Here is an 18,452-nt window from a genome sequence, read left to right as displayed (position 1 = left end):
TATGGATCATGTATCTCACAGATATTCGATTCGTTCGATCACACAATCGAATAAATTTGGATTAGGCCGGTGTCGTCAGTGTCGTGACTAAGGTCACGGCTCCGCCCAGGTGAATATTCCAATTTTACTCCCCCCAAAACTTATTTTTTAGAAAGAGAAAAAGTACAATAACTTTGAAGTATAATCTAAGTTAAAAATATCCTCAAAAATTTAGGCATGAAGTTGATATGGAACCACCGAAATTTAAAAATATATTAAAAGTTTACTTTTCTGGCTTTTTCTGAGGCCAAGTCAATCGTATGGTCTATAACAAAATATCCTTAAAAATTCAGGCATAAAGTTGATATGGAACCACCGAAATTTAAAAATATATTAAAAGTTTACTTTTCTGGCTTTTTCTGAGGCCAAGTCAATCGTATGGTCTATAACAAAATATCCTCAAAAATTTAGGCATAAAGTTGATATGGAACCACCGAAATTTAAAAATGTATTAAAAGTTTACTTTTCTGGCTTTTTCTGAGGCCAAGTCAATCGTATGGTCTATAACAAAATATCCTTAAAAATTCAGGCATAAAGTTGATATGGAACCACCGAAATTTAAAAATATATTAAAAGTTTACTTTTCTGGCTTTTTCTGAGGCCAAGTCAATCGTATGGTCTATAACAAAATATCCTTAAAAATTCAGGCATAAAGTTGATATGGAACCACCGAAATTTAAAAATATATTAAAAGTTTACTTTTCTGGCTTTTTCTGAGGCCAAGTCAATCGTATGGTCTATAACAAAATATCCTTAAAAATTCAGGCATAAAGTTGATATGGAACCACCGAAATTTAAAAATATATTAAAAGTTTACTTTTCTGGCTTTTTCTGAGGCCAAGTCAATCGTATGGTCTATAACAAAATATCCTTAAAAATTCAGGCATAAAGTTGATATGGAACCACCGAAATTTAAAAATATATTAAAAGTTTACTTTTCTGGCTTTTTCTGAGGCCAAGTCAATCGTATGGTCTATAACAAAATATCCTCAAAAATTTAGGCATAAAGTTGATATGGAACCACCGAAATTTAAAAATGTATTAAAAGTTTACTTTTCTGGCTTTTTCTGAGGCCAAGTCAATCGTATGGTCTATAACAAAATATCCTTAAAAATTCAGGCATAAAGTTGATATGGAACCACCGAAATTTAAAAATATATTAAAAGTTTACTTTTCTGGCTTTTTCTGAGGCCAAGTCAATCGTATGGTCTATAACAAAATATCCTTAAAAATTCAGGCATAAAGTTGATATGGAACCACCGAAATTTAAAAATATATTAAAAGTTTACTTTTCTGGCTTTTTCTGAGGCCAAGTCAATCGTATGGTCTATAACAAAATATCCTTAAAAATTCAGGCATAAAGTTGATATGGAACCACCGAAATTTAAAAATATATTAAAAGTTTACTTTTCTGGCTTTTTCTGAGGCCAAGTCAATCGTATGGTCTATAACAAAATATCCTCAAAAATTTAGGCATAAAGTTGATATGGAACCACCGAAATTTAAAAATGTATTAAAAGTTTACTTTTCTGGCTTTTTCTGAGGCCAAGTCAATCGTATGGTCTATAACAAAATATCCTTAAAAATTCAGGCATAAAGTTGATATGGAACCACCGAAATTTAAAAATATATTAAAAGTTTACTTTTCTGGCTTTTTCTGAGGCCAAGTCAATCGTATGGTCTATAACAAAATATCCTTAAAAATTCAGGCATAAAGTTGATATGGAACCACCGAAATTTAAAAATATATTAAAAGTTTACTTTTCTGGCTTTTTCTGAGGCCAAGTCAATCGTATGGTCTATAACAAAATATCCTCAAAAATTTAGGCATAAAGTTGATATGGAACCACCGAAATTTAAAAATGTATTAAAAGTTTACTTTTCTGGCTTTTTCTGAGGCCAAGTCAATCGTATGGTCTATAACAAAATATCCTTAAAAATTCAGGCATAAAGTTGATATGGAACCACCGAAATTTAAAAATATATTAAAAGTTTACTTTTCTGGCTTTTTCTGAGGCCAAGTCAATCGTATGGTCTATAACAAAATATCCTCAAAAATTTAGGCATAAAGTTGATATGGAACCACCGAAATTTAAAAATGTATTAAAAGTTTACTTTTCTGGCTTTTTCTGAGGCCAAGTCAATCGTATGGTCTATAACAAAATATCCTTAAAAATTCAGGCATAAAGTTGATATGGAACCACCGAAATTTAAAAATATATTAAAAGTTTACTTTTCTGGCTTTTTCTGAGGCCAAGTCAATCGTATGGTCTATAACAAAATATCCTTAAAAATTCAGGCATAAAGTTGATATGGAACCACCGAAATTTAAAAATATATTAAAAGTTTACTTTTCTGGCTTTTTCTGAGGCCAAGTCAATCGTATGGTCTATAACAAAATATCCTTAAAAATTCAGGCATAAAGTTGATATGGAACCACCGAAATTTAAAAATATATTAAAAGTTTACTTTTCTGGCTTTTTCTGAGGCCAAGTCAATCGTATGGTCTATAACAAAATATCCTCAAAAATTTAGGCATAAAGTTGATATGGAACCACCGAAATTTAAAAATGTATTAAAAGTTTACTTTTCTGGCTTTTTCTGAGGCCAAGTCAATCGTATGGTCTATAACAAAATATCCTTAAAAATTCAGGCATAAAGTTGATATGGAACCACCGAAATTTAAAAATATATTAAAAGTTTACTTTTCTGGCTTTTTCTGAGGCCAAGTCAATCGTATGGTCTATAACAAAATATCCTTAAAAATTCAGGCATAAAGTTGATATGGAACCACCGAAATTTAAAAATATATTAAAAGTTTACTTTTCTGGCTTTTTCTGAGGCCAAGTCAATCGTATGGTCTATAACAAAATATCCTCAAAAATTTAGGCATAAAGTTGATATGGAACCACCGAAATTTAAAAATGTATTAAAAGTTTACTTTTCTGGCTTTTTCTGAGGCCAAGTCAATCGTATGGTCTATAACAAAATATCCTTAAAAATTCAGGCATAAAGTTGATATGGAACCACCGAAATTTAAAAATATATTAAAAGTTTACTTTTCTGGCTTTTTCTGAGGCCAAGTCAATCGTATGGTCTATAACAAAATATCCTTAAAAATTCAGGCATAAAGTTGATATGGAACCACCGAAATTTAAAAATATATTAAAAGTTTACTTTTCTGGCTTTTTCTGAGGCCAAGTCAATCGTATGGTCTATAACAAAATATCCTTAAAAATTCAGGCATAAAGTTGATATGGAACCACCGAAATTTAAAAATATATTAAAAGTTTACTTTTCTGGCTTTTTCTGAGGCCAAGTCAATCGTATGGTCTATAACAAAATATCCTCAAAAATTTAGGCATAAAGTTGATATGGAACCACCGAAATTTAAAAATGTATTAAAAGTTTACTTTTCTGGCTTTTTCTGAGGCCAAGTCAATCGTATGGTCTATAACAAAATATCCTTAAAAATTCAGGCATAAAGTTGATATGGAACCACCGAAATTTAAAAATATATTAAAAGTTTACTTTTCTGGCTTTTTCTGAGGCCAAGTCAATCGTATGGTCTATAACAAAATATCCTTAAAAATTCAGGCATAAAGTTGATATGGAACCACCGAAATTTAAAAATATATTAAAAGTTTACTTTTCTGGCTTTTTCTGAGGCCAAGTCAATCGTATGGTCTATAACAAAATATCCTTAAAAATTCAGGCATAAAGTTGATATGGAACCACCGAAATTTAAAAATATATTAAAAGTTTACTTTTCTGGCTTTTTCTGAGGCCAAGTCAATCGTATGGTCTATAACAAAATATCCTTAAAAATTCAGGCATAAAGTTGATATGGAACCACCGAAATTTAAAAATATATTAAAAGTTTACTTTTCTGGCTTTTTCTGAGGCCAAGTCAATCGTATGGTCTATAACAAAATATCCTTAAAAATTCAGGCATAAAGTTGATATGGAACCACCGAAATTTAAAAATATATTAAAAGTTTACTTTTCTGGCTTTTTCTGAGGCCAAGTCAATCGTATGGTCTATAACAAAATATCCTTAAAAATTCAGGCATAAAGTTGATATGGAACCACCGAAATTTAAAAATATATTAAAAGTTTACTTTTCTGGCTTTTTCTGAGGCCAAGTCAATCGTATGGTCTATAACAAAATATCCTCAAAAATTTAGGCATAAAGTTGATATGGAACCACCGAAATTTAAAAATGTATTAAAAGTTTACTTTTCTGGCTTTTTCTGAGGCCAAGTCAATCGTATGGTCTATAACAAAATATCCTTAAAAATTCAGGCATAAAGTTGATATGGAACCACCGAAATTTAAAAATATATTAAAAGTTTACTTTTCTGGCTTTTTCTGAGGCCAAGTCAATCGTATGGTCTATAACAAAATATCCTTAAAAATTCAGGCATAAAGTTGATATGGAACCACCGAAATTTAAAAATATATTAAAAGTTTACTTTTCTGGCTTTTTCTGAGGCCAAGTCAATCGTATGGTCTATAACAAAATATCCTCAAAAATTTAGGCATAAAGTTGATATGGAACCACCGAAATTTAAAAATGTATTAAAAGTTTACTTTTCTGGCTTTTTCTGAGGCCAAGTCAATCGTATGGTCTATAACAAAATATCCTTAAAAATTCAGGCATAAAGTTGATATGGAACCACCGAAATTTAAAAATATATTAAAAGTTTACTTTTCTGGCTTTTTCTGAGGCCAAGTCAATCGTATGGTCTATAACAAAATATCCTTAAAAATTCAGGCATAAAGTTGATATGGAACCACCGAAATTTAAAAATATATTAAAAGTTTACTTTTCTGGCTTTTTCTGAGGCCAAGTCAATCGTATGGTCTATAACAAAATATCCTTAAAAATTCAGGCATAAAGTTGATATGGAACCACCGAAATTTAAAAATATATTAAAAGTTTACTTTTCTGGCTTTTTCTGAGGCCAAGTCAATCGTATGGTCTATAACAAAATATCCTTAAAAATTCAGGCATAAAGTTGATATGGAACCACCGAAATTTAAAAATATATTAAAAGTTTACTTTTCTGGCTTTTTCTGAGGCCAAGTCAATCGTATGGTCTATAACAAAATATCCTTAAAAATTCAGGCATAAAGTTGATATGGAACCACCGAAATTTAAAAATATATTAAAAGTTTACTTTTCTGGCTTTTTCTGAGGCCAAGTCAATCGTATGGTCTATAACAAAATATCCTTAAAAATTCAGGCATAAAGTTGATATGGAACCACCGAAATTTAAAAATATATTAAAAGTTTACTTTTCTGGCTTTTTCTGAGGCCAAGTCAATCGTATGGTCTATAACAAAATATCCTTAAAAATTCAGGCATAAAGTTGATATGGAACCACCGAAATTTAAAAATATATTAAAAGTTTACTTTTCTGGCTTTTTCTGAGGCCAAGTCAATCGTATGGTCTATAACAAAATATCCTCAAAAATTTAGGCATAAAGTTGATATGGAACCACCGAAATTTAAAAATGTATTAAAAGTTTACTTTTCTGGCTTTTTCTGAGGCCAAGTCAATCGTATGGTCTATAACAAAATATCCTTAAAAATTCAGGCATAAAGTTGATATGGAACCACCGAAATTTAAAAATATATTAAAAGTTTACTTTTCTGGCTTTTTCTGAGGCCAAGTCAATCGTATGGTCTATAACAAAATATCCTTAAAAATTCAGGCATAAAGTTGATATGGAACCACCGAAATTTAAAAATATATTAAAAGTTTACTTTTCTGGCTTTTTCTGAGGCCAAGTCAATCGTATGGTCTATAACAAAATATCCTCAAAAATTTAGGCATAAAGTTGATATGGAACCACCGAAATTTAAAAATGTATTAAAAGTTTACTTTTCTGGCTTTTTCTGAGGCCAAGTCAATCGTATGGTCTATAACAAAATATCCTTAAAAATTCAGGCATAAAGTTGATATGGAACCACCGAAATTTAAAAATATATTAAAAGTTTACTTTTCTGGCTTTTTCTGAGGCCAAGTCAATCGTATGGTCTATAACAAAATATCCTTAAAAATTCAGGCATAAAGTTGATATGGAACCACCGAAATTTAAAAATATATTAAAAGTTTACTTTTCTGGCTTTTTCTGAGGCCAAGTCAATCGTATGGTCTATAACAAAATATCCTTAAAAATTCAGGCATAAAGTTGATATGGAACCACCGAAATTTAAAAATATATTAAAAGTTTACTTTTCTGGCTTTTTCTGAGGCCAAGTCAATCGTATGGTCTATAACAAAATATCCTCAAAAATTTAGGCATAAAGTTGATATGGAACCACCGAAATTTAAAAATGTATTAAAAGTTTACTTTTCTGGCTTTTTCTGAGGCCAAGTCAATCGTATGGTCTATAACAAAATATCCTTAAAAATTCAGGCATAAAGTTGATATGGAACCACCGAAATTTAAAAATATATTAAAAGTTTACTTTTCTGGCTTTTTCTGAGGCCAAGTCAATCGTATGGTCTATAACAAAATATCCTTAAAAATTCAGGCATAAAGTTGATATGGAACCACCGAAATTTAAAAATATATTAAAAGTTTACTTTTCTGGCTTTTTCTGAGGCCAAGTCAATCGTATGGTCTATAACAAAATATCCTTAAAAATTCAGGCATAAAGTTGATATGGAACCACCGAAATTTAAAAATATATTAAAAGTTTACTTTTCTGGCTTTTTCTGAGGCCAAGTCAATCGTATGGTCTATAACAAAATATCCTTAAAAATTCAGGCATAAAGTTGATATGGAACCACCGAAATTTAAAAATATATTAAAAGTTTACTTTTCTGGCTTTTTCTGAGGCCAAGTCAATCGTATGGTCTATAACAAAATATCCTCAAAAATTTAGGCATAAAGTTGATATGGAACCACCGAAATTTAAAAATGTATTAAAAGTTTACTTTTCTGGCTTTTTCTGAGGCCAAGTCAATCGTATGGTCTATAACAAAATATCCTTAAAAATTCAGGCATAAAGTTGATATGGAACCACCGAAATTTAAAAATATATTAAAAGTTTACTTTTCTGGCTTTTTCTGAGGCCAAGTCAATCGTATGGTCTATAACAAAATATCCTTAAAAATTCAGGCATAAAGTTGATATGGAACCACCGAAATTTAAAAATATATTAAAAGTTTACTTTTCTGGCTTTTTCTGAGGCCAAGTCAATCGTATGGTCTATAACAAAATATCCTTAAAAATTCAGGCATAAAGTTGATATGGAACCACCGAAATTTAAAAATATATTAAAAGTTTACTTTTCTGGCTTTTTCTGAGGCCAAGTCAATCGTATGGTCTACAACAAAATTTTTTGTAATTTCACACTCAGTCAAGGGCAAAGCGAGATTACTCGAACTTTCTTGACCAATTTGCGGTCGTAAATAATGATTCAACAATTTTAATTTGTTGAAAGACATTTCACAGCCGGCAGAGGTCGCAGTTAGCGTCGATACCAAGCGAAGAGATAACTGGACCTTAGTTCACATTCTTCATCCCAATTGAAAAGTACAATATAATCTGCTTTTTTAAATCAGGTAGTAATGATTTTATTTGGTATTTGTTGCTCCCAATTTCTATACATAACTCGTTGGCATTTAAATAATCTTTGTATTTTAATGTCAGATCAGCTGCGGATTTTTTTAGTTCTTGAATACAAATTTCATGTGACGAAAGTCCTGTTACGATACCAAAATCAGAAGCTACGGCAGCTAAACTTTGCACTCACTATCCCATATACCGAATAAGTGTGTCCAGTACACAGTAAAGTTGAATTTTAAACTTTTGAAGTGGCATCATTTTTTTTTTTTTTTTCGTCAGTTTTTATTTGTATATACTCAGCGTGCAATTTCTGACATTTGTTCTCTGTGACTGATATCTTCTTCTGATATCTGGTAATCGAATCAGTTATTCACTAATTATTTCTTCCAGATTTAATGCAAGACGTGGTGGCGAAGGTTAATCGGCGGCTGTAAACCTTTTTCCGGTTTGTGCGAATCGACACCACGTCTTGTGGGAGCACTTCTGCAGCAATATACTCTGCATCACATCTTTGGTCTAGCTCTAGCTACCTTTTTGTGGATTGAAAATCCCTGGGGTGAAAATCATCCCAAACATTTTTCAAACTATTTTTCATGTTTCAGGAATCAACACTCATGACACCTTGCGGTCTTGATGGCGACACACTACGTTGAATTGTTCAAGACTGGATGTCTGTGATTTAAGAGTAGAAAACAAGAAATTAAGTGTATTTGTTATTTTACAGGTTACCTGTAGGTTCTCCTTTTTTCAATATGTTTGTTTTGTTGTGATAGAATATTGACGAAGATAATGGAAGTTATAATTGACCTTCCCCGACGAATTTCTCACTCATATATCTTCTCGGGCTACGAAAATCCACACGTACTATATTTCAAATCAAGATTAGAACATTACGAGATAAAATCAAAGGAGTAGCTCTACAGTAGTGTACTTCACAGTTGGGCTTCGTTCCTTCTTCAACCTTGTACCATGTGGCGGCTGTTCGTGTCACTAACCTTATCCTGACAGTATTTACCATAAGACGTAAGAAAACTTGAAATATGTAAGAAAACACCCTTAAACACAATTAGATGTACGGGGACGTGGATGGGAAAGGATCAGAAATTGAAGATCAAAACCCATTACAGGCTTATTCAGTTAATGTGAATTTCAGTTTATTCTTCTCTTTAAGCACTATCATATGTAAAAATGGACGTTGATGGTGAATTTTTACTGGGGCGGACACCCGCCACGTACCATAACACGTTGTTCAGTGATGACTATGATTAAGGTGTCAGACGCACGCCTCCAGACTAGTTACTAACGAGTTTAATGATCGGCTCAAACTGATAGTCGAACCGTAACTCGATGGCTGTTTCCTTCTTTCCTTTGTAAAAGAATTATTCACACCATACTTTGGCGAAATTGGAAGCTCATTGTCAAATTTTTTTCATAGCCCACGAAACGTTTTATGCATTCTGTTTGCGTTGTTCTGTAGGCAGCTCTGCGTACCTGGCGGGAAGATGCGAGATGTAATAATATCCGAACGTAAACCCGTAGTTTCCAATAACCTACTATTGTTGAATGTTTAGGCAGTAATAAATGAACGTTATAAAAGGTGGTGATTCTCCGAAAAAGTTATTTAGTATCTGTACAAATAGGTAAGGGTAGGGAAAACACATGGCGGCAGACGCCAACTTTCTTGTACCCTAATTTGACAAATCTAAGGGATGTTCTGCAGCCATTGATATACTTAATCAGGTTTAGTGTGCAAGCTTACGTGTTTCTAACAATTGAGACTAACTGGAGCAGTGAAAAGTGGAGACATTCGATACGTAGAAACAGAACGGAGCAGAGATGCCCATTTTCATTTCCATTTCCATTTTTATTTCCATTTTCACTGCCTCCAAAAAAATCACTTGTTCGATCTTGTTTGGTTGCGTTGTATAGTAAAACAAAACAGAGTTTAGTTTAGAATATACGTAATATCAATCGAAAGCTAAGTTACCGTAAAACTCACGAGACTCCCTTGTATTATCTTGACTTGTATTATCTTGTTTAGAATTCACTCATCTATGTATAATTATTGAAAGTAGTCAATTTCATAATTATTGATCGAATATCTACACTAAAAATTGATTTGTGTCGAATAGAATAGTTTGCTAAGCCTTACGAGATCCATCAAATAAAATACACTACAACAATAATATTACTATATTTTCATACATCGACTTTCTTGTACCCTAATTTCACAAATCTAAGGAATGTTCTGCAGCCATTGATATACTTAATTAGATTTAGTGTGCAAGCTTACGTGTTTCTAACAATTGAGACTAACTGGAGCAGTGAAAAGTGGAGACATTCGATACGTAGAAACAGAACGGAGCAGAGGCCCATTTTCATTTCCATTTCCATTTTTATTTCTATTTTCACTGCATCCAAAAAATCACTTGTTCGATCTTGTTTGGTTGCGTTGTACTGTAAAACAAAACAGAGTTTAGTTTAGAATATACGTAATATCGATCGAAAGCTAAGTTACCGTAAAACTCACGAGACTCCCTTATATTATCTTGACATTCATCATCTTTGTATAATTATTGAAAGTAGTCAATTTCACAATTATTGATCGAATATCTACATTAAAAATTGATTTATGTCGAATAGAATAGTTTGCTAAGCCTTACGAGATCCATCAAATAAAATACACTACAACAATAATATTACTATATTTTCATACATCGTATCGTCCGTTAGACATAAAACAGAACGGCATTGATATCCACTAAAACAGACTTATTTTGAAGATACGATCGAAAGAACTTTTTATTAGACGTGTACCATAATTCGTTGTTCAGTGATGACCATGATTAAGTGTCAGACGCACGCCTCCAGACTAGTTGCTAACGAGTTTAATGATCGGCTCAAACTCATAGTAGTTTCCTTCTTTCCTTTCTAAAAGAATTATTCAAGCCATACTTTGGCGATATTGGAAGCTCATTGACCGATTTTTTTCGTAGCCCACGAAAGGTCTTATACATTCTGCATACGTTGCTCATTGGTGCTGAAGATTTGACTTCGAGATGAGCTGTTGAAACGAAAGCTGTCGCTTACTTTTAGCCGATTTGAATTATCTCCGGCTCTGTAGGCAGCTCTGCGTACCCGGCGGGAACTAGATGAGTTATAAATTGCAAAGTTGTCTCTTTTCTAATAGCACGCCATTTAGAAATCGTGTGACACTGTTTACGCATGATTGCTTTGACGACGGCAACTGAATTATCGTCTCTGGGTGAACCAATGAAATTTCTTCTATTAATTCAATACTAACACAAATCTAAACCTTCTGTCTGTTCTGCCTCTTTTTCTTAGTTCTGTAGAGATCCTGCTTCTTGGCATCTACAGTGGAGTTTTGAAGAATGGTTTTCGGGAGAAAGAAGGGCAATTGACGATAGCCAAATAGGGTGCTGGTGGAGCAATGCATGATACAAATGCTACTGCGAAAAGTGGTAGAATAGAGAAAATAATTCACCAACGCCAGGCGCCGTGTCGCGATACAGTTGGGTTGTCTGGGTCCTCGTGTGCTTTTCGACGTAAGTGAATTTCGAATTTATACATGAAAAAATGTCGATCTTTGCGACAGCTGGATGCGTCTTCTTTTTAAAAGCTGCTTTAAGTGAAGTTTCGAATATGAATAATCTTCTTTCTCGTCTATACATGCACCTTCTTCGAATGCGCATAATTACTTGGTGATCTTTCATTCTACTTAACAAATACGTGGCTAATGCCTTCAGTGATCCTTACGTTACAAGTTTATTAACTACGTTCTTAACATAATTACAGACTACTTGGTCATACGTCACGGTTATCCACTCGGGTCTGAATTGTTGAACCACCGGTCCAAAGTCCGCGATGTACTCAGACATCGGCAGGTTCGTTTTCCTTGCTTTGGTACAGGAACTGGACCTAACCTGTATACCGAATGGAACCGTTACTACTTAGGAACATTTCTAAGGTACGTACCTTAAAGTCCTTTTCCGTAATGACAAAGCTATCGCACATGGCGTGTTCATAAAATACATAATAACCCCAACCCACTGGGATGTGATAACTGTTGGTTAAACACTGTCAATAATGTTTTCGGGATGTTGAATGGCGTGGTAATGGGTATTGTATACACCATCGCTTACATCTAAATTTTGACCTAATGTAATAAATAAACGTAACTGTTATGATGGATGACTCTTCCGATGCAGTTTTCATTTTGCGCTCAAAATATTCCGGTAATTCGAAGATTGTTAACCTTGTCTTTAAGATTTCTTTAATTTGTCCATGTGCGGACAACACCCGGTTTTCTATAACTTTGCGAGAACTTGTTGTCACGTCTCGTCGTCTCGAATCAAATAAAGAGAAACTGGAACAACGTATCGGAGCCCTGCAATTATTTGACGGACCCGGGCCTCCGTTACGAGTCGACCAACCTGAAGAAAGGCTCTTCAGGCTGAATTGAGTCCGGAAGCGATGAGTACGACCTTCCGTTGAGAGGATAGAGTATTTCTACCTCATCTCGGAGCCCGCGGAATTGGGTCTATATTGCGGCTTCTCGATTTAATCGAAAATACCTACATTGGCCTATGCCTTGAACTGCCACGTGCAAGAATAGCTTTGGGCATCTACTGGCAAAGGTAAGGTGGATAATTCTGAAGGTGAAGCTAGTTTTCCAAGCATCAGTACGTCAGCGAAAGGGTTAAAGATACTATTGTTTCACTGAATTTATGACACGTAATTATTTTAAGAATAAGTCTTGAATTGAAACGCAAGTGTAAATCAATTTTGATATTTTCGGATTAATCAGATCCCATGTATCGTTACAATAGAAATTTAATTGTTATATAAAAATTGAAAGTTAGTATTATAAGGTAGTTGACACAATGCGAGAATATTCTAACTTATTTAATTCACAAGTGAAGAACAAAGCTTTGATGTGACGTTTCACGCTAAAAAGTTGACTTGACCGTTCGGACAGAATACTCTGTATAGGAAGTTTCGACTGCTCGGTTCGAACTTTAGAGAAGAAGTGATTTTTTTTCGCGTCTTGCAGAGGTGTTTTCCCTTGCGATGACACGTAGTCCTGGGAATTCTTCCTAGTCGAGAAAGATGGCGCTTGGCGCTCCAACGATTTTAGGTTGTTCTAAAATATACGAGATAAAATCAAATAAATATACAAAGACAGGAAATGAAACACCAATAGAAACTGAGGACTTTATGTAATTTTGGAACTTCTGTTTTTCGTCCCTTTTATTTATCCGTTAACAATTAAACTCGTCTTTCTTTTACGGTATAAAAGGTACCCTACGCGTCGCAGGACTAGCAAACTCAACCTATTTCTTTAAACACCTGCGAATGTGATTAAAAATGATCCTGAACAAAGGAAATAGTTTATCTTATAGAATGGAGGGATCTGCCCGTTTGCATAGATTGTGAGGAGAAAATTGTCAGTGAAATAAAATATTTTCCAGCTAGGTTTTCAGTGAGGTATGTATATAAGACGATAAAGAAGTTTAAAAATGGATAAAAAATCGTGACTCAATTCTTATTCTTACTGTACTACGTTCGATTTAAAATTTGTACCTGATCAGGATTTACGCATCAACTCACAGACTTTAAACACGTCTTATTATATTGAAGTACGTAGATCTACTGAGCCTTCAGTAATTTATTCATTCTAATTCAGGTTACATAAAATGGTAATAGTACAGTATCATACATATTACATTATACGTCGTACCCTAGGATCAGTGTCCTAGGGGCGTATTGTTTCTCGTCGTGTTCAGCAAGTCACATTTGAAACACAGACAAAAAATTTATTGCGAAATGCAATATATAATACATGAACAGGGTTGCACTTAAAATGCCGAATGTAAGAAGAGTTGATCTTAACTGATTACTTCTACAATTTACAGCAGACCGACGTACATCTGAGGGAAGTGCAACGATGGAACTAAAACGATGTGCACACTTTACTGCTTCTCTGGCAACTGATTTCTATTCGTAATTAGGAAGTATGTTAGGCTGCATACTATATATAGTGAGTGAAAGGGAGGATTGGGTATGTCCGAAATGAACGATAACAAGTACCTACCACTGAATTCAATACTAACTGCAACGCGCATTCAGATATCTTTCGGAGTACAGTTAAACTCTTATAACTCAGAAAAACACTTGACGTTTAATTGTGTCACATAAAATACATAATGTACAATTTCAAAATATTATATTTTATAAAATCGAAATTTGAGTTACGAACCAGATGTCAAAAATAGCTATGTTGCGTGATGTGTAAGAAGAACAGAAACAAAATGTTATTTCTAAACGTTCAAAAATAACGACAGTCGCGAAAGTTTGTTTCGTTTGCCGAAATCAGAGAATTGTTTCAAGAAGTGCTCCAAGTGATCCTGAGAAAACTTATATGTCGGAAGATATTCAGAATGGCTATCTGAATTAATAACAAGCCTATCAAAAATTGCCCTGACGCTTTCGGCAGATGGTATAATTCCAATAAGATTGATTTTTTACCTAAATTAAACTAAAAATGTTGAAATCGCTTCAAACCATGCCTTTGCTCGATCATAGTCTGCATTCGGAAATCTGCAAGAAATTAAAAATAACCTGAGCACAAACAAATTATTCCAAATAAATAGAATAAAATACTCCTGACACGAGCTATTCTAACCTACAAATCTTTCGCTTTTGTAATTCGTATTTATACATTTAAAAATTATAATGAGTACTAATAATTACTTACTTATGAAATGAGATTTCAGTTTCACTTTTTTGCCTACGCTCGGGTTCACAACACCTCATTTTTCAATTTTATGAATCACGTTAACAATCACTTAAATCACTTATCGTTATGTATACAACGCTGACTGCAGCTGACTGCGATCAAATAAACCAAATCTGATTGGGCCTGTAAGAGTCGAAGTTTAAATGGCTGCCTTCAATTTGTCCCACACCATTCGCCCGATGCGCGTCCAGTTAGTATAAAATTCAATGGTACTTGCGTGGTTAGGAGGAAGATGGCGGCGCGCAGTAGAAACCAATGATCTCTACCATCTCTGCCATGCACTGGACAGGGTACGTACAGTTTTTCAGCCTCTGCTAGCTGTGCCGATTAGAAGCTCAAAGCGTGGGGCCAAGGAGGATATGATAGCGGGAACGCTACCGCAAGGCCGTAATTTATTTTTGCGCATGCAGCGTTCAGCGCCACGGTCGAGTAGGAACTCAAGTACAGTAGTTCCAATTCTTCTTTACAACCACTCGCCGCGTGATTCAAATCTAGGGTGAAACTGTGGGGCAGAAGGCTAGGAAAGAGTGTTGACTGGATAATAAATTAAATAATATTTTATAACAAAATAATTTGTTTTATTCTAAATCACATTTTTTCAATTCTTACATCCAAGCTGGTTAACAAGCAGTCAAAATAAGCGTTATAAGAAAGTTTTATATCCTAGATATATTTACTGTCTAAAACTTATAAACTTGTACCGGGAAAATTAATTTTGTACAGCAGATTGATCAGGATATCTTTTTAGTTCAAAATTTTTAGTGTGGTTCTTACTGCTATTTATATTTCTCCTAACAAATCACCTCTGTCAGTGGCATCTTATTCCAAGGAATTTTTTTTTTTTTTTTAAAAGATTTCGTTGCTTCTTTGGTACAGCATTCGGTATCAGAACAAACCGGTCTAATGGTAATTCATGATAAAGGCTTCGTTACGTTTCGAACGTGGATCATGGAATTTATCACTACTCCGTACTGTTTTTCCCAAGCTTTAAGTATGTTAAACACGTCCTCTCTAGCGTGCAATAATCCATTCGTAAACGCATATTGTTTCATAATTGTGAACAGTTTGTGGTCTTTAGATCTATCGTCGTCTTGAATTATCAATATCTGTTCGCACTTTTCACACACATGATGCAAAAGATACTTTTTACACAGTTACCTCGCTATGTAACAAATTGCATTATTCTCAATAAACTCTTTCACATCGGATTCCACATTTTCAATTACCCCGTCATTCTCAACCGGTATTTGGATAGTTATATTTTCAATCGGTTTTGGAGACGACGATATTCTTTTGAAAGCGCCACAGTTATTTTTTTTTTTTTATCCGATGATGATGATGGTTCGAGGAGATGTTCACGAGCCAAATTCGCGATTGATAACACCCACATCATAATCGTCATCATCATCACCATCACTATCGTGAATACACCGTTCATGATCGATAATCAGTGTATCAGCGTCGCTATCCATCTCATCCTCGTCATCCTCCTCATAATAAAAATAATCCGCCACTCTGTACAACTGTTTGTATATTGATGGCCGGGTGGTGAAGGGGGTGGGGAGTCCGGTGGTCCTCTTTTCCAACCGTTGATATTTTTTCAATATGATTCTGAAATTTTTCCAGAATTTTTATGGATATGGTGAAAGGGAATACAGAAAAGTTGAAGCAAATCCGGATCCGAACGGGAGTTATCACAAATCTCCGGCATAAGAATTTGGAAGCCTTTCTGGACGATGCGCAGCGGGTCATCGTTGAGCGATTGAGGCTGGTACTGCGCGAGGAGTTAAATGTGAAGGTTAACCTCACATTATCGTGCAAATTTGACAACGCAAAGCACGACGGGATTGCGGAAGAAGTTAAAAGCTTCAACACCTCCAACACAGCGATCCTCCCCTCGAGCGATATAGACGGCTGGTTCACACACGCAAGGAACGATCTGCTTGCGAAGGTTGAAGATTTTGAATAGATGAGATGATGAGAGAAAAGGCCTTGTGTCCTCTGTTTGTCATCTATTATTGACTAGAATCACTCTATCCAAGTAATTGTATAAAATTCAGAAATATTTTTTTAGGTTACTTTGACTGAGCCCTCTTCATAAGTCTATTTCTCAGCATCGAAAAAGTTGATTAAATATTATTATTAAATCCATTCTACGGCGAATAAAAAAAGAACTTGTTATTTTTTATATTAAAAAAAAGCCATCGAGAGATTTGATCAAATACTATTTGTTATTTAATCAATCCTTAGGATATCTTATCAATGGACTTGTATATTTAGAAAGATATTGAGGATTGAGTCAACGTAACCTTAAAAGTATGTTTTTGAATTTTATACAATTACTTGGATAATGAACACCGTTTTATAGAGAACGTTAAAATGATTATATTATTGTGCTGAAAAAAATTATTGCTTGTTGAAGCGGATCTTCATATTCACTTGCATGATGAAGTTTTCAATCCTTTTTAAATCTAAGTACTATTTTAAAGGGTAGAGAAAAATTCGCGCGCAACACATTAACACGTACGTGTTGCACAAAACTATCGTCCACTGTGTCACTGATTATCGTTACGCCTTAGCGAGATTTTCATATCCATCGCTAGCCGAGCAACAATTATCGTAACCTAACGATTCGAACTAGCGACAAATATCGTTAACTGCATCGTACAGAATCACCACTAGCGACAATTGTCGATAGGAGGCGTTAAAGATAGCGATAATCTTCGCTAGAGAGTTACGGAATCCCGCCACTGGACATATGTTCTCGATGTAACCTTGACAATGACATTACCTGATGAGATCGTAGTAAGAGAAAATTCGGTTTGACTTCGGTGCGTTATTTTAATAAAAAAAAAAAGAAAAACTGAAATCCAATTTATTCACAAAAAAGTTTCGATGTGAGTCGACGATATATTCGATCGCTGATATATGTATATGTACCGTCAAGAACCTGTTATTAAGTCTATACCTTACACCGTTTATACGTCTGTAGTTTTCCCTATATTTTTATCTCATCTCGAATTTGCGTATTTTTTAAAATTATAATGCATCGTCGTTATATTCCAATGTAATTTATTCAACTCGGTTTTTGCGTTTATTGAACAAAAATCATGCGTCAATTCGATACAACGATGATCAGTTAAATAATTAGGAATATTTTTATCTATAATCAATACTTATAAGATCTTGATAATCAACCACTGTACAATCTTCACGCATTTAAATTTGTAACATTATACGGGAATTGAAGTGATTCGAAAATATTATTTTACCATGAATATCTTTGTTTATTAAATCTTCAGATCATTATTCTACATAAATTCAGTGTCATCCCTATCCTTTTCTACGTCCACAAAGGTACAGGCGTCAACCTGCCAATCGTAAGGGAGCTGGTAAAGAAACTTCACCCTATAATTCCTTCTTCTCTGTAGATGCGCAAAGCCATGTGTAGTCGTAGATCTTGAAAACATCGAGCAGGAAAAGGCATTTGGACCGAGCGAGAAGTCTATTACACCTTAACGGCTAGGTAATATTCACCGGCTCCAAATCCGGACTTGACAGAAGAACATTTCGGATGAGACGAGGTTGAGTGAGAGGTGGTCCCGCGGGTGATCTAGACTGCTGAGGTGCTGAGTGTTAAATGTTTTTTTCAGACATGGAATACGTACGCATTCGACGCAATATCCGCATACCTAGAGAATGGCTGATCCAACTTCCCTTTGAATTTCCCATACACGCCAACCAACTGGTAATTACAGACTACGACAATGACGACAACGTAATCTTTTATCAAGCTGGTGTTATAACACAACTCTACCAGGAGGGGGAAACGGGTACTGGTGGTGCCGAAAAGTGTAAGATGAAGTCACACGATTGCACGCACACAAAACCTAATTTTTTTATTATTTTATCAATTTGACATTATGAAATTTACATGTTCAGTTTCAGGTAATTCAAGAGTTTGTAATTTTTCATAAAAATTATTTGATTTCTCTTTATTTTACAA

The 18,452-nt window shown here is 34.2% G+C and overlaps 1 protein-coding gene and 1 long non-coding RNA gene across 3 annotated transcripts; one reads left to right on the top strand and one right to left on the bottom strand.

The window, feature by feature from the left end:
• Positions 1-9,850: 9,850 nt before the first annotated feature.
• LOC124292929 lies at positions 9,851-14,785 on the bottom strand. 2 transcript variants are annotated; one of them, XR_006902891.1, is made up of 5 exons: positions 14,405-14,785; positions 14,176-14,247; positions 12,615-12,790; positions 11,458-11,570; positions 9,851-10,083 (listed from the first exon to the last, which is right to left on the bottom strand). It is a non-coding gene; the product is annotated as an uncharacterized LOC124292929 (long non-coding RNA). The 2 variants fall into 2 exon arrangements; XR_006902892.1 differs by lacking the exon at positions 12,615-12,790.
• Positions 10,395-16,628, top strand: LOC124292928. Its single transcript, XM_046731655.1, has 3 exons — positions 10,395-11,192; positions 11,443-11,614; positions 16,073-16,628. The coding sequence occupies exons 1-3, from the start codon at positions 11,078-11,080 to the stop codon at positions 16,413-16,415; spliced, it is 630 nt and encodes a 209-aa protein (XP_046587611.1). The 5' UTR covers positions 10,395-11,077; the 3' UTR covers positions 16,416-16,628.
• Positions 16,629-18,452: the final 1,824 nt, after the last annotated feature.

The sequence above is a fragment of the Neodiprion lecontei genome, chromosome 2 (assembly GCF_021901455.1).
Source record: "Neodiprion lecontei isolate iyNeoLeco1 chromosome 2, iyNeoLeco1.1, whole genome shotgun sequence".
Lineage (NCBI taxonomy): Eukaryota > Metazoa > Arthropoda > Insecta > Hymenoptera > Diprionidae > Neodiprion > Neodiprion lecontei.
Note: the sequence above shows the minus strand (reverse complement) of the source record. Positions and strands in the feature narration are given on the sequence as shown.

What these genes read in the sequence shown, in the direction of transcription:
- LOC124292928 (XM_046731655.1), top strand. Translation starts at nt 11,078, where the DNA reads ATGCATGATACAAATGCTACTGCGAAAAGTGGTAGAATAGAGAAAATA. An exon ending in GTCCTCGTGTGCTTTTCGAC is followed by an intron (nt 11,193 to 11,442) that starts GTAAGTGAATTT and finishes ACATAATTACAG; the next exon opens with ACTACTTGGTCATACGTCAC. An exon ending in TACTTAGGAACATTTCTAAG is followed by an intron (nt 11,615 to 16,072) that starts GTACGTACCTTA and finishes AAATTTTTCCAG; the next exon opens with AATTTTTATGGATATGGTGA.